This window comes from Erythranthe guttata, chromosome 7, assembly GCF_056151865.1.
Source record: "Erythranthe guttata isolate IM_541 chromosome 7, IM_541, whole genome shotgun sequence".
Lineage (NCBI taxonomy): Eukaryota > Viridiplantae > Streptophyta > Magnoliopsida > Lamiales > Phrymaceae > Erythranthe > Erythranthe guttata.
In genome coordinates this window covers 6,467,091-6,483,876 of record NC_142539.1, presented here as the reverse complement: position 1 = coordinate 6,483,876, position 16,786 = coordinate 6,467,091, and the positions used below count along the sequence as shown (strand labels likewise).

The 16,786-nt window shown below is 34.1% G+C and overlaps 1 protein-coding gene and 1 long non-coding RNA gene across 3 annotated transcripts; one reads left to right on the top strand and one right to left on the bottom strand.

Annotated features, from left to right (window-relative positions):
- Positions 1 to 6,178: 6,178 nt before the first annotated feature.
- LOC148769089 (uncharacterized) lies at positions 6,179 to 9,457 on the bottom strand. 2 transcript variants are annotated; one of them, XR_016032010.1, is made up of 6 exons: positions 9,333 to 9,457; positions 9,034 to 9,088; positions 7,585 to 7,666; positions 7,322 to 7,384; positions 6,425 to 6,488; positions 6,179 to 6,335 (listed from the first exon to the last, which is right to left on the bottom strand). It is a non-coding gene; the product is annotated as an uncharacterized LOC148769089 (long non-coding RNA). The 2 variants fall into 2 exon arrangements; XR_016032009.1 differs by lacking the exon at positions 9,333 to 9,457 and having other exon boundaries at positions 9,034 to 9,253.
- A 1,762-nt stretch (positions 9,458 to 11,219) lies between these two features.
- Positions 11,220 to 15,173, top strand: LOC105956250 (protein TIC 22-like, chloroplastic). Its single transcript, XM_012980097.2, has 7 exons — positions 11,220 to 11,795; positions 12,107 to 12,181; positions 12,423 to 12,479; positions 14,405 to 14,464; positions 14,565 to 14,645; positions 14,737 to 14,772; positions 14,865 to 15,173. The coding sequence occupies exons 1-7, from the start codon at positions 11,343 to 11,345 to the stop codon at positions 14,946 to 14,948; spliced, it is 846 nt and encodes a 281-aa protein (XP_012835551.1). The 5' UTR covers positions 11,220 to 11,342; the 3' UTR covers positions 14,949 to 15,173.
- Positions 15,174 to 16,786: the final 1,613 nt, after the last annotated feature.

Here is a 16,786-nt window from a genome sequence, read left to right as displayed (position 1 = left end):
ATATAACGAGGTTGAACAATTTCGTCTACGTCCAATTCAATTCAAAGATACTCAACAAAAAGAAAAAAAAAATGAAGGATGATAAGACAAGAGATTCACTTCTAGCTAATGAAGCGAGTATGGCGCAATGATGGATAGCCGGTGGTGGTGAAGATGACGATGACGTGGATGAAATAAGAGAACTACATGATGAAGAATTTATCTTGGATGAATAAGAAACGGATGATGATGTTGAGGAAGATGAGTTCGAATTTGAACCCGATGGTGTACAAGTGTAGGAAATATATGGAGAAGAAGAATTAGAAGTTTAAGTAGTGATCCAATGCACATAAGTTTTTTGCAATGCTTAAGCATAATTTTGAATGTTTGCATTTTGTTTTGTATCTATTTTGTAAGAATCTTTAGTATTACGATCTTACTAGTTATTAACTTACTAATATTTACTATTAAGTTTTTGTTATGTGATTAAGATATATAAATAAGGGGATAAAATATTTAAATATTTTTTTGTATATGCTTAGAGTATTTACAAATAATATATTACACGAAATCTAAAAATAAATTTATTTCTAATTTATCTTCGATTAATCACCGCCTCGCCGATTAATCGTGAGGTGGTGCCTAACCGACTCGAACCCGATTCCGGAGTTTTACATCCTTGCTTATTTTTAATAGTAACCTTGTTTAATGTCCGATAGTCAATACACATCCTTATTGAACCGTCCTGCTTCTTTTGGAACATAACCGGCGACCCATAAGGAGCTTTGGAAAGTTGCATGAGACCCGCACTCAACAAATCGTCCAGTTGTCTTCTAAGTTTAGCCAACTCCGAAGGACCCATCCGGTACGGTGCTTGTGCTGGCGGTCTGGCCCCCGGTTCCAACTCGATCTTATGGTCAATAGCTCGCCGATGCGGCAACTCTCTCGGTAATTCAGCAGTCATCACATCCTCGAATAACAATCCACTAAAGAAAGGTATGACACCAACACGGGCTGACAACAAGAATTCTTGCCCCATATTCACATCAAAATCGTCTAGTGGTGCGGCAGTAAACGAACACTGCCCACGCCAAAGACTAATGCACAACTCTACACTGGCCACACCCCTCACCGGCTTGGCTTCTGAATTCACGACCTTAATTCTACTTGCATGTTGTGAGAGATTTAGATCTAGCTTTTCAATCTCTTGAACGGCCTCAAAGTTGTGTGTTGCACCCGAATCCACCATGGCCATCACTTTCTTACCGTTCACCAAAGTTTCGACATACATCAAACCTTTTGGGTTGCTAGGTACCTTCTCGACCGCCAAGGCACTCAACAACTGGATGGGGTTGACTTTCTTAGAGTCATCACCATCTCCATCCGATTCTAGCATCAAAGCATTCAGTTTGCTTCGTTTAGGGCAGTTCCTCATTCCATGGTCATCGTTACACAAGAAACAACGTTTGTTTTCCTTGTCAACCGGCAATTGCCCCGCGGGTTTTGCCGTTCCAGTGGGCTTCTCGAAATTCTTCTTGGCCTTGAATTTCCCATATTGGCCAAACTTTCCATCCGTCTTCTTGGCCTTGCCCTTATCCTTCCCGAATTCATTCCGTTCGGCACCCTTGGCACCAACCGTCTTGTAATCAACAAGGCGATCTGCAGTGGCAATTGCTCCGGGCAGATCCTTCATGCCTTGTCTTCGCAACTCAGATTGTGCTCAAGGTTGCAAACCAGCCATGAAGTTCAAAATCTTATCCTCCTCCGACATATCCCTATTGCCAAGCATCAAGGAACTAAAGTCCTTCACGGACTCACGAACGGACCCCTTATACTTTTCAGGTTTCAATTTCATATTGATTGGCACTAGCATCGTCGGAAAGATGTGCTCGCCACTACAACATCGCATCACCCGACAAGTACATGCTTGTAATGGTCACCTTCTCTCAGTCGGACACATGCTGTCCGGAAATAGTTCTCCATGTCCCACATGAAGTTTTATAATTCCTTTGCGCTACGTGCACCACCTAACGTAGCGGGTTCAGGCACCTGTACTTTGGAAGACGAAGATCTGTTCTAAATAGCACTCTACGTCCCCTCACGAATCGCCCACTTCACTACAGCCAAATCCATAAAAAAAACGTCTCAATTTGGCTTCAACTGTATCGCTTAGCAACCCGAGATCTTCAGCAGTACTTGCCATCCCAGTCTCCACAAACTCAGGTAGATCGGCTATAGATTTGGATAGCCGTTCGAATGCTTGTTGCCCATCAACAAGTTGTTAGAGAATAGGGGCTGCTCTCAGATCCACGGGCGGCACAACAAGAGTCTCAAGACGTTGTAATATTGCTTCCATGTCGAGCATCACTGCTCGAGTAGGATTCATCATAAAGGAATAACCCGAATCTTCCATGTCGAAGAACACCGTTCAGAACCCAAGAACCGGGCTCTGATACCAACTGTTACAGGGGTAAACTTACAATTAAAAAAATTCCCACCGCACGGCCTGATTTACACTCTAAATCAGTCAGCCTACTCAACAATTCTTCACACACGTATGGCACCATCGTTGTTTCAAGTAAACAACAACAATCACAAGTATACAGCGGAAATCGAACAACACAAGCAATTTACGGACAACGCCCAACCTTTATTAATCAACTCACGAATAATACAAGGAAAACCCTTGGTGCACACAATGAATCCTCACAACAGATGCTAAAAATTGCAATATGAGTCCCTATATCTGAATGGGGCGGATTTGTGCACTCAATGGCATACAAATACAAGGTAGAATGCAGTTTACACACTAAGCTGCCGAGGACATATGGTGGCACGTAGACAAGCCACTTGGCTAACTGTTTCAACATAAAAGGGACAATTTTTAAGTCATTGCTGGTGCCAACCGCTCCGCAACTGCCTTCCGTAACTTCCCAAGTCAATCAGCCGCCCGATCTGCCGACCGGCGAGCGTGCACGCCCAATGTTCGATGCTGCCCACACACATGCTAGTCAGTCCGCTTGCCTTGCCTACACTTGCATGTCTTTCTCGGCCAAGCACCTCAATGCTTGCCAATCACTCGAAATCCTTGCCTTGATTTTCTCGGCCAAGCACTTCAATGCTTGCCAATCACTAGGCCACTGTTTCGCCTATGTGCAACATGTCTTGCACCAACATTCTCTTGGCACCATTTCGACTATAACTCGGTCACACTCGAGTCATAGTCGATGTCTCCGTGTAAGGGGGTAACATCAGTCCACTAGGATTAGTCGACATAGATTAGTCGATCATTTCTCTAACATGAGTTTGTTCAAATAAAAATATGGAGTATTTTCGCAATATAAAACAAATATAGAGTTTATTCTGGAAAAAAAATTGCTTGTTCGTATATTAAATAATAAAAAAACCAAGCATTTCTCTCAATTACCCATAATTATTTTCGTGTTTTGATAAAAGTCTTTCGGACAACTTAGTTACATGCTAGACACCTCCACCCCATCCTTCCTTAAAGCCACATCCACTTAAAAAAAAATGACGTTTCTTCACTCTTCTGCCTGTCCTTACTAGTTCCTCACCGCACACCGCCTAATTTCCGCAAACCACGTTACTGAAAAATGTTACTATCATTGGCTTTAATATTCTTTTTGGTTTAGATGTCTATTTTCAATACAAATTCTACAACTAAGCTGTCCATTTTCAATCTTGGTTGTCAATTTTTAATCAAGCCTCTGCAATTAAGTTATCTACTTTCAGTCAAATTGTTTAGTTTTAGTCTAAGCTATCCACCTAAGCTACCTGGTGGACTTTTAACTTATGTAGCACGGATACATCAACTTTTTAACGTTTGCGCGTTTCAGGCATGTTTCGGGTCGGACACTCGAGGACACTTGTCGCACACCTTATGGGTCATTTTGCTATTTCTAAAAAGTTAGAAATATATTTGAAAAACGGAATTTTGAATATTTTTGTTGCTTCCCTAATTATTTACACTATTTAATGATCAATTGCAAATTGATAGTTGATAGCAACATTTATTTGGAATATGTTTGCATTAAAAATATATAAAAAGAATTTATAAATCAATAAAAACTTGGTCAAATGGCAAATAGGCCCATGACAAGGACACTTAATCAGAAAATGAACATCTTACTTTTTTGTCTTGCAAATAATCCACCTCATTCAAACTTATTTGCAAATAAGGAAAACTCTTTTTATATATACCAAAATTACCCCCAATCCCTTGAAACCCTAATTCAACTCCAATTTCGTGATCTACATCCCAATTCAGCCCAATTTACCAATTTTGACCCATATTCCAATTTTGACGGCCACCGCGGAGACCGATGATCTTTTTTTCTTTTTCTTTTTGAAACTTTTTTTCTGAATTTTTTTTTCCTTGCAGGTCAACCGCCGTTGATTGTTTTAAAAAAAAAACTTAAAAAATAAATAAATTAGTTTCATTAATATCTTGGCCTGCAATATTACTGTCTCAAACAATAATATTGCAGTAAAAGACAGTCTGAGACAATAATATTATTGTGTGGGACAATAATTTTACTGTATTAATTAATTTTATCATGTTGGCCTACAATTTTGCCGTCTCCGACCATAATATTACTGTCTTCAACAGTAATAGGAGCAGTAATATTAGTGTTTGAGACAGTAATATTAGTAATATTATTGTTTGGGACATTAATATTAATTACTGTCTCAGACAATAATTTTGTCGTTAAAAAAATAAATTAGAGAGAAAAAAAAAGTTCAAAAAAAAAAAATAGAAAATTCAACGTCGGAATCTGACCCGTTTTTTTTTATTTAGAAAATAAAAATATTTTTTCAAAAAATTGTGAAAATGGGATTAATGTGATATATTTGTTCAAATTCGGGGTCAATGTACAATATTCATGAGGTTAGTATACAATGAATGAAATTGATGAAAATTATATTATGAGGGGTATTTTAGATACAAGACATGGAGATGAGTTTATTTGCGAAACTGTTTTCTGTCTCGACAGTGTATTTAAGTCTCTTCTCATGAATCTATTTGTCATTTGCCCTAAAACCTTATATATGAGTTTATTATAAATAAGCCCATTATGGGCTACTTATTCATAAATGGGTCCAAACAAAAACCTCTTTTACAAAATAATTCAGATAATGTCCAGAGGTGTGTAAAAGACTAAAATCCCCCATCACATTTTATCATGCTCCAATTTCGTTCTTTAATTCAATACCTCAATTTGAACCTAAATTTCACTAATTATTCAATTTTGACCCCAACCCAATTTTGACTAGAATTTTGCCCATCGCCGCTCTTGACTTCTTTTTTTTCTGCCAGTCAGCGGCGGCGTTGACTTTTCTTTTTAATCTTTTTTTCCTCAACATTTTTGGGCCGTTTAAACAGTAATATTGTTGTGGTTGACAGTCATATTAACTATACTAGTAACCGTGCCCGTGCGTTGCACGGGGTCGCATTCAGAAAGGGAAGAAAGTAATTATTTAAATAATAATACAAATTGTAATAAAAAAAATCTATCAAGTAATACTAATATATATATATATATTTATGAAATTCAAATTATACTGCTATTACTTTATTATTTTATTGTAGCATATATTTTTCAATCCTACAATAAATTTATATACCGAGTGTCAATATATAAAATATATGTGAAATAATAATACAAATTTAACAAAGGGGTGGTTATTTCAAATACCAATTCGTTCTGACTTCAATAGCACCAAACTAAAAAATATATTATAAATAGGTAATGACATTAATACCTTTAATAAGATCAAAACCATACAAACATAAAAAATATCATTTTTCTTTTGATAAAATAATTATATACCTCATTTATTTTGTGGTTTTTTCGACATGTATGTATCGCATGATGTGAAAAAAAATATAAAAAGAGAAGAAAACAATAGACCTCCTAAAAAATATAGCATTATGTAAAGAAAAAAATAATAACCGGGTAAAATATTTAATTTATTTATATGACATGAACAAAAACAAAATATAGTATGATGAAAATAGAGATATTCCACTAATCCTGATGCATATAATTATTTTATCAACAACTTTGGAGCAAAACTTAAGGTTTGGTTTTTGAAATTCCAAAAGAGAAGAAAATAGCTATTTAAACAAAAAATGTAATAAGAAATATATTACACAATATTAAAATATTTAATTGTGAAATTTCATTGTCAGTAATATCATTAATATTTCGAAAACTTATTGAAGAAGAGAATATGGATTAGTGGTCACCAAAAACAAATCCGATGAGAAAGAGAACTGCAAGCTTCGAGACCCCTGTTATTTTCCTCGCAAATCAAATCAGAAGACGGTAAAACTGTACATGAAAAATGAAAAAAAAAAAATTGAGAGCGGAAACAACAATGGAATATCAAGAAGAGATATTTCTGAGAACATTCATCTTACATGCTGAAGAAAATGAGTTGAAAAAACAAATACTTGACTGGTGCAGGCAGTGGCTTCTTGGTGACTTTAACAATAATTGGAAATACATTAGGCGTTGTAGTAGACAATGAAGATAGGAAAAAGAAATATCATGGAAAAAAATAGAGAAGCAACCCCAGTCCGCTTTTGCTCGCCGCTACGTACTAATTAATGAGTGTCTCGATTGATTTTTCCTTCTTAAAGGTACTCAGACATACATAAGATAACACTAAAAACGAAAAAAAAAAAACGAAACCTATTGTAGATGGACAAACAAAAGGTGTATCATACAATGAGAAACGAAAAAAAAAACTTAATTATCTCAGCAAACGTTCTACACAAATAGTGTAGCAGACAGCTAACCGAGAAGAAGAAAAAGGGGAAAAAAAAAAGATGAGAACTTATGAAGAAAATTGTAGCCTCTTATTTAAGAAAGCATCCAAGAAAGCAAGTAAAATTTGTGATATTCAAATTTTTTTCTCGGATTGACAGAATATATAAATCCATAACAAATACTAATAAAATAACATATACAATTTTTTTTATAAAATGCGGTAAAAAGATTAATGCAATGCATTGACTACTTTACATGTACCAAACACAAACACACATAAATTGCATCCGACAGAGAGACTCTAACACACATGTTTTTTTTTCCTAAAGGTTAGATCGAACAAAAGAAAATAAAAAATTTGAATATCACTGCAAAAGATTTCATACGAAAAAGGGATGCGGACGTCAGGACGAAAAAAAGATTGAGAAGAATATGGATATTCACTATAAAATTTGCACAGATAATTTCATGTAAGATCAATTTCTTGTTTTCTTTTCCTAAAGGAATTATGTTACCTATTCCAATGTACTAAGAGAGTAGTATACCTGAAGAGCTATTCGACATCTCAAAACCCATTTGTTAGACATTCATGTTTTTTTCTTCCCTCCCTACAAGTGAAGAAAATATCAGGATAATCAAGTGAAAGAATAATAAGTCTTGATATTCAATCTTATAAGACATCATTACTAACATTGCAGTTATATATATATATATATATATATATATATATATATATATATATATATATATATATATATATATATATATATATATATATATATATATAAAAGAATGTCATGATGCTGACCTCCTCCGCCCAAGCAAATAGGAGGATTACTTGTCTCCTTGAACCCTAGCCTTCAATATTGCAGTCATCTCCAACTTATCGACTACAAATAAATGGTAAAAACATGCATGAAACAAATTAAAAAGCTAGGCGAGGTAATTCCAATGATAGTAGAAAATTCAGTAAAAAGTAAAAAAATGCCACATAAAGCACTTAAAATAATGCTAACACATGTCACGCTTGTTCAAAAACATTAAAACAGAGTTCTCCTCATTTTTGTTTTGCTTGTTGTATGAGGGAAAACATAGAATTCTTCTTCGCTAACAATATTGTCTTGAGTGAAGCGCAAGAGACGGACTTACAGAATAAACTGCAATTTTGTTAACAAAAACAAAAGAACAAAATTTCGCAGAAGAGAGAGATATTTCCGCATAGTCCCAATGACCCACCAAAGGTTTTTCGGAAAAGAAAACAATAATGCAAACAATCAAATAAAATTTTGAGAATTTTGAGGAGCAGAGATATTTTTCTGGTAAAAGAATAGCATAGAATCAGGTCTATGCTAAAGAATTTTTCAGAAAAGAGCAAAGTAGCTTTTCTCCAAAAACTTAAATATTTAAATGTTAGGAAAGAAGTCAAAAACAATGAACTTGATGGAATCCAATATAAACAACAACATTGATTATGCCAACTAACCGAAACCAATGTAAGTATATCGGAAAAAGATTTTCATTTCTTTGTAAAAAGAAAACGTTTTGAACGGACAACAATTTTAAAAAACTAAAGCTTTAATTTTTTAACACATAACTGAACAAAAATTCGCAGAGCTTCGAAATTCCCAAAAAAAAAATCGTAAAAACAGACTGCATTTCTTTAAACACAGAAGCCCAAACAAAATAGCAAAGAAAAGAATTGTACTGTTACATACTCGCAGATATACAATTTCGGAAAAGAAAGAATTTTTTTTTCATACTATTACATATCCGTCAATTGATTTTTTCGAAAAACAACGGAATGACGCAAGCAATAGACCAAACTTTAGAGGAACTTTAAATACATTACATATAACGTCAAGAAAACTGGTTCCCAGAATTTCATTGCAGTTCAGTTATGAAGCATTGTACCATCTAATGGCTCCATTAGTCATCTCTTATTTCCGTTTTCACTTACAGCAAGATGAACTATTGAAGCTTCGACATAAACATACTAAATGCTAAAGCAAAGATGCAAGTAAATAGAGCAGCAAAGAATTTCATAAGATGAAGCTTGAATGCAAAACCAACCTCTCGACCCACTAAGTTGTGTGGAAATTGTCAATTTTACTCGAATAAATAGTTACAAAAGATGAAATTCAGAAGTAGATCTACAATAACTAAAACAACTTTTTGCACGACTACTACAAAGAATCAATCATATAAAATTACATCCATAATATACCAAGTAATCAAGAATTCTCAAATAAACAATTACCAGAAGCAGAGATTGGTCTTTGACGGCACCATCCATAATATGTATTGATGCTATGCTGCGATGGAAGAAGAGCCGTAAAGAGAATCCAAACCATGGCAGCTTCCATTGTTTGACCGGCGGAAACGAAAATTGAAAAGAAGAGTTCTCGAAATGTGCAGAAATTGATAAAGCATGTATGAACAGACCCATTAATCTAACATAGCAAAGTTGCGAAAACTAAACTGAAAAATTAGACGCAAACAATTTGTAAAAACAAACAAATAAACATGAAAAAAGGAAAAAAACAAATAGGATCTTACGTTGGTGGAATGAAAATAGTGTGATGTAGTTGCAAAGTAATGCTCCACCAGTTCATCAGGTATCTGCAAAGCAATGAAGAAACACAATTATTGAATTTAATCGGTATATTAGGAGAAATACTTACCGTACGTGAGATTGCTTCTGGGTTTTCCATTTTCTCCATTGTTACAGAAAAAAGAGGTTTATGTGTCAGGGAAGTGGTGAAAGGATATGTGTTTATACGATAAAGAAGCAACTAATGAGTAATGAGAAGTGGAGGGAGAAGTTTCTAGGCTGGAGAAGTTATGCAGTTACAAAGTCGTGGGCAGTACTATACAGAGTGGGACGAAAAAAATAAAGAAAAAAAAAACGGCTAAAAGTTGAAATTTCGAAAATGCCCCTAAATGTAGGTTTAGGGTTATAGGTCAAAATATCTTCTTTTTATATATAAGATATATTAAAAATAATAAAATAAATAAATAAATGACAATTATAACCATCAAATAAGTGGAACAAATTTTCTAAGATTTACCAGGAGCAACCTTACTTTTATCAATAAAATACATATATTTATGGTCAAAAAATCCGAATATTTAATGGATTTGTTAACTTGATTATATTAAATGAAATAAAATAATAAAAATAAATAAATAAATAAATAACAATTATAACTATCAAATTAGGGGGGAAATTTTTCTAGGGTATTTCAATCAAATAAGCGGGAAAAATTTTCTAGGGTTTGCCAGGAGCAACCTTACTTTTATTAATAAGATAATAAAAGATACGTAGATTTGGTGTGGGAGAAAAATCTGGATAATTCCTTGAAAAAACGTTATTAGTTTAGAATTAAAATATCATTAAAATTAGTTTAAATGAAAATTGAAATAAAAAAAATAATAAAAAAAATAAATGGTATAAAAGAATTCATCACACAATAATATATCGTAATTAGTTTAGAATTAAAATATCATTAAAATTAGTTTAAATGAAAATTGAAATAAAATAATAATAAAATAAATAAATGGTATAAAAGAATTCATCACACAATAATATATCATTAAAAGATACTTAATTAGTTTAAATGAAAATTGATATAATAAAATAATAAAAGTAAAAAATAATTAAATGACAAATGTAGCCATAAAATGAGCGGGGAAAAAAACCCTAGGGTTTCACCAGAACAACCTTCCTTTTATTAATAAGATTAATGTTTAACACTTTAATATTAACTATATTATTATTTAACACAATAATATTGTTATATTACTCCCTGACACCTAATATTAACTCAACAAAAATCATTATTAGTGTGTAATAGAGTAATATTAATATGTTAACTGTTCAACAAAGACAAACATAATAAAAAGCCAAAAGAATTAATATTGATGTAGGTTGACAGTAATATTAGTGTCAACCAGTAATATTACCGTCAACCATAGTAATATTACTGTGCTTACAGTAATATTATAATAGTAGACAGTAATATTATTACGTTAATCGTTAATCGATCAATAAATCAAACAAAATAAAAATGCTAAAAAAAAATATTAATATGGTTGACAATAATATTATTATGTTAACTCGTCAATAAATCAAACAAAATAAAGAAGCAAAAAATAATAATAATATTGATGTGGACAATAATATTATTGTGTTCAGTACAATTACGATCAACGTTCAACGCAGCCATAAAAAAACAAATAAAAAATTTAGGAGAAAAAATATTTTAACCAAACAATAAATTACGGTCAACGTTTCCGTGCTACATAACTTTTTAACAAATTCAAAATTTTAGCAATACAAACAGCGAAAAAAAAAAAATTTAGCACTACAAAATATGTTTTAGGAAATTGTAACCAATTTTCCCCATTTTATATATAGCGGAGATAATAATCACCCCTCTGGAAACAATAAATAAATAAAACCCAAAATTAAAAGGTTTTTCAGTTCTTTGCCCATATACTGCCGTCTCCAGTTTTCTTTTCCTCCGGTGTCGATAAAACCCCAGAATCAGAAAAAAAAAAATTAAAATGAATTTCCTTAAACCCAAAGAACCGCCTGCAACGGCGGCGCCAACACCATTTCCGCCGCAGCTTTTCCTCCGACAAGCCGTCAATTCCATTCAAACCCACTGCTCCAACTTCTTCCAGAATTTGCAAAGCAACCCTCCTTTCAAAACCACATTCCCTGCCAGCATTTCAACCGAAAACAACACGTTATCTTCTAGCAGCAAATCCAGCGCCACTCCTAAGAATCACGCTATTTCACCTGAAGCTATTGACGAACGGCTTGCCGGAGTGCCGGTATACGCACTCAGTAACGGTTCGCAGGAATTCGTTTTACTTTCGGGCACAAATACGGGCAAAAATCTCGGGTTGTTCTGTTTTAGCGAAGCGGACGCCGAAACCCTACTCGAACAGATGAAGTCTGTCGACCCGACTATGAGTTCTGGTTCGAAAGTTGTTCCTGTTGCTCTAAGCAAGGTAAGTTTCTACTTGCGTCTATTCATTGAGGCATTTTGTCAAACAGTTGGCGGACATACAAAATTCGGATCATTTGGAGGAACTTGTATCTTTGGTCAGTTTTACTGATTGTGATGAATTTTTGGGCTGTAGGCTTGACAAGGTTTTGGTGTAAAATTGATGTGTTAAATAAATGTATTATAAATATTAGGAGATAATAAATAAGGTGTTACATTTTGGGGGATTTTCTTGTGAAATGTTTTCTATCATCTGCTATAGTTGCATCATGAACTTCAATTTTGATGTATTTCTGTTTTATTGTATTTTTTCAGATTTTTCAGCTAAAAGTTGATGGGGTGGCTTTAAGATTGATGCCCGAGGCTTCTCAGATACAAAACGCGTTGAAGGTCAGTCTCGAGTCTAATAATATTTTCAGTACAACCTTACAAATATTCAGTAATCGATTGTTCTTGAATTAAGTGATGAGCAAATATGATATAATTTGGTATCGTTAATTCCTAAACTTGTTCATTTTTACCATCAACCTTGTAATTTGTATTTTTGATGGTTGTTAAGTCTAGTGATCTTAAAATCCGGAATTCAAGGCTCGTTCTTGCTTATATATATATTTTTTATTTACCTGAACAGGAGAGGGAAAGAGCTGGCATTCGAGAAGAAAGCTTCCCTGGTGTTCCAGTTTTCCAGGTTCGGTTCCCTTTCTTAGATTTTCGAGCTTCTTTGTATTTTTTCTGAAATTGGGACAATTCTCAGTGTGCTCTTATATAAAGAATCGATCATATTACGGGGACGACAAGTTTCAACTGATTAAGTAAATATCTGCTATAACAATAATCCTTTATTAGTAGAGTTTTCTGCATATAAAAGAAAAAGTTCTAGTAATAAATCCTTAAATAATTTCTCGACAACTTCGTAATATAAACCTGGAGCTTGTGATTCCAAGAAATATTGTCTATTTATTTAAGTGTTATGAATATTATTCGTTGGTAAAGGCTGATGTGGCACCACTAACAAACGAAATCTTACCTGATAAAATATATACAATATTTCTCTCACCCAGAATACAAAAACAGAATTTCTTTCATGGAAAGAACGTCTCCTCGAAAATAAAAACAAAAACTACCTTGATTCATTTTCTTTCACAAATTCGTCTTAAGACACCTTGTCCAAAAAATAACCTATACATTGGCAATGGTGTAACTCTCCTATAATTTTGATAATGGCCTTGTAAGAACAACTCCAATGCATAAATATCAAATCTTCTTATCAAAACTAGTGTACTCCAACCACGAACCACAGATATCAAACGAATTTATTATTATTTTTAAAATGTTATTTTGAAAGAATTTCTGTTCCTATTGATTTTTTGAACGTGGAATGGTGGTTGCTAATTTTTAAGGGATGTTTGATACCTCGTCGTCTAGGATGCATTTTGGCATCGCAATAGAGGAGACATCGAAATGCAACCCATTTTAATAGCTCCTTTGGAGAAAAATCTCAAGTTTCGGGAATCAAATGGTGGTTTAGGAATTTGAAACTCACTTAGTTGGAGTTGCTCTGATTTACATAGTCAGAATTTTTCAAATAGGATTGTTTAACCAACATGCGATGTTTATCTTTCATCTTTGTCGACCACAATTAGTTTGTCTGATGTCCAGTTTTGAAACCATTTAAGCCATAATTGCCCAAAATTGAGCTTCATCGGTTCTGATTTCTACAGCTCTCTTCAAGAAGTAGAACAAACTTTCCAGCCGTATTGCTAAATAAAAGAAAATATAAGGAGTTAAGTTTGAGATGAATGATGACCATGATCAAATATTTATCCGAAAAATTAAACATCTTCAGCAAGTAACTAGAACCCCGTGACATTGACAGCTAAGCAAAAGGAATATGTAAGAATTCAACTGTAAAGTTTCAAATTTAAGCACGAGTGGTCAATTTTAATCTATCATTTTTGGCTAAGATGTGAATCCGAGAGAATTATATAGTTTAGTCCTGTTGTTGACCTCTAATGAGTCAACGGATCGTCTCTCTTTCATCTTCGACTTTGTATTGTCTTTATTTTTCTGTTCTTGGAGAATCACTTAGAGTGCTGTATTAGTAAAAGAATACAAAACTAATTAGAGAAAAATTGGCTCGGGTATTTTCTATCAATTGATTACTCATAAATGTACCTTTTATCCTTAATTATCCCTTTGTTCGCCATATTAAAGATCCTCCGTTGCGACAAAATGTCCGAGATTAACTTTTGCACGCAGCAGTTGAAAAATTCAGCACTCATATACGACATTTTTTACACCCCTTTGTGAAATGTCGTCTGACATAACGGTTCTTCTAATTTGTAGTATGGGAAAAATAGTTAATTTGTTTTTTTTTTATAGTTCTATCTGTTTCCGTCTCTCTCAATTGAAATGGGTTGTTTACGAGTTCCATAATTGTTCAGCTTTGCTAATCTGAATCGATGATCTTGAAACACATGTTACTGTGGTAAATAATGAGCCCACAGTACGTTCTTTGCTTCATTATTTGCTAATGCCGAATTAGTGACTTGTAAGCTTATTTATCCGTTTACCTATCATCTTATCCCCCCCTCCAAAAACAATGTATTGCAGTCGAAAAGCTTGATTTTGAGGAGCCAAACTAAGCAATATCGCCCTGTTTTTTTCCGAAAGGTTAGGAAAAAAGACGACTTCCATCCCTCATCTCGATTCTGCAATTTCAATCTCATCGGTCAATTTTATTTTGACATTTATGAATTTATGAAATGCACAGGAGGATCTTGAAAAGTCTCTATCAAGAGCTTCACGTGATCAGAAGCAATTGAATCCCAGTCTTAGGAAAGGAGATGTGCAGGTCGACTTTCCAATTTCTTCTCGTTTTTTTTTCCTCGAGAATATTAATTATTTCTTTAATTTATTCGCCTTATTTTAATTCTTGTGATTAGGTTGCTGTTCTTGAGGAAATAATACAGGGGATGAAGGTGAGAGAAATCAAATATATTTGTCGATAATGATTTTGCTTTTTGAGTGAGAGTGAACTTAAATTGGGATATTTGGTTTTGTTTATTTGCAGGATAGTTCAGCTTCGTCATGGGATGATGTCGTTTTTATCCCTCCGGGTTTTGATGTTTCAACCGACGGATCTCGACAATATTAAGAGCACCACTTCTCTTTTATTACTATGTGTAGTCAGTCAGTGGTAAAAAAAATTGTGGTTACTAACTATTACAAACAACTTTTATTGCAAGATGTAGTGAAGGGGCTGTGAATTTGTGTTCTGTTTGTGAATTGTTGACTCTTCTTTATTTAGCTTTAATTTGCATCAATCATATCAGAGACTGGAAAATTAATTAAAATATGTTTCAATCATTTGCAATATACAGTACATCTGTGTGTGTTTATGTGTATGTATACATTGAAGTAGGTGTTTGTCGTTTCAATTTTTACTTTGCCCTTTTAATTTTTTACTTTGATACTTTGAATTTATCCTAACCTTTCAAATTTTACTTTTGCCGTGTTTTATTATCTTCTGCATTGCATCCACTGGATTGTCTCGTTATGTCGTACTAACACATGAAGGAAACTTTAAGATGCTTGTTGGAACAACTAACAATCGGTGCGTTAGTCCGGACTTATTTCTACTGTACTCATGGTATTGTAGAAATTATATTCTAATTATCTCCCACAATTTATCTCTACGTTGATGCATACCAACCTATACATATTCTGATATGCTTAACCAAGCCTCACATAGTTCCGTCTTTAGCCATATTTCAATTCGGGTTTCGTCCTTGGGTTTTCTTTTTACTTGATATGCTAGTACTTTGCAATTGTCCTTGATTTTGAAGTTGAGATAACCCGCAAAAATGTGGGATTGGATGAGAATTCTGAAAATAGTTGAGATTGTGAATAGAAATAATGATTGAATTGTTGATTGTATGAAAATTATTTCGGATATGTTTGAGATTCGTTCTTCGTTGGTGGTTGAAAATTATAATCAGGATCATGGTGTTGCCGGAACGTCGCGGTATATTTGACCCAAATTGTATATATTGAGGTTCATTTGATACATGAGATGCATTGGTACATGCATATGCTTAATGATTATGACGATAGTATCCAAATCCTCGATATCCACTATTGCCATAGAAAAGCTGGCTGAATTGCATTCTTGCAAGAAGAAACGGTTCGTCAACGTTCCAATATATAAATTAAGTAAAAACAAGTTAGGTGAGTGAGAAGTTAGCGCTTATTGCCTTGACTCAACCACCTCAAGTCAAAGTGAGTCGAAATTTGCGAATCCCGGGTGAGATTTTCCACATGGAACCACCCTGGTCGGAGATGATTTATTAGAGCTTTCATCTCTTAACCAAAGCGTACGAAAACCAGGTGTTTCGTTAATTATGGTGGTGGAAAATTCAAAAGGAGTGGAAGAAACCACATACATTTAGAAATGATCCGAGTGGTGCAATTTTTATTCGGGTCTTGTCCATGAATTTAGTGTTCCCACGAGTAGACAAGTAAAACCTTTGTGGGGAGTATCGTTTAGCAAGGAAACATGTGAAGAGGCGATCAACAGTTGGTTGTATGTTTTGCCAAGTTAGAGCAAACCAAAAAACGGACATGAAACGAATGGAAATTGGGTGGAACTGATTTAAAGTGATCCCGTATTTTTTGGGAGATCCAAGCGAAATAAGGTTGAACGGGGAAGCCGATACCTGCATAGAACCGATCATGCTCGCTCGAACTCAATATAGTATACCCAGGGGCGGAGCTATGTGTAGTGTTGGGTGGGCTGAACCCACCCTCACTCAATTTCTTTTAATGCTATTTTAATGTTGTATAATATAATTGGTCCACTCAATTCGTTTTTAGCCCACCCAATCGTTGTTTAAAGAGCTGTAATAACTACATTTTGAGTATTACATTTACTTATTTGTTGATGTATTTTATGAATAGCTTATAAAAAAAATTAGGGGCACTGCCCCGGAACCC

What these genes read in the sequence shown, in the direction of transcription:
- LOC105956250 (XM_012980097.2), top strand. Translation starts at nt 11,343, where the DNA reads ATGAATTTCCTTAAACCCAAAGAACCGCCTGCAACGGCGGCGCCAACA. An exon ending in CTGGTGTTCCAGTTTTCCAG is followed by an intron (nt 12,480 to 14,404) that starts GTTCGGTTCCCT and finishes AATGTATTGCAG; the next exon opens with TCGAAAAGCTTGATTTTGAG. An exon ending in AAATAATACAGGGGATGAAG is followed by an intron (nt 14,773 to 14,864) that starts GTGAGAGAAATC and finishes GTTTATTTGCAG; the next exon opens with GATAGTTCAGCTTCGTCATG.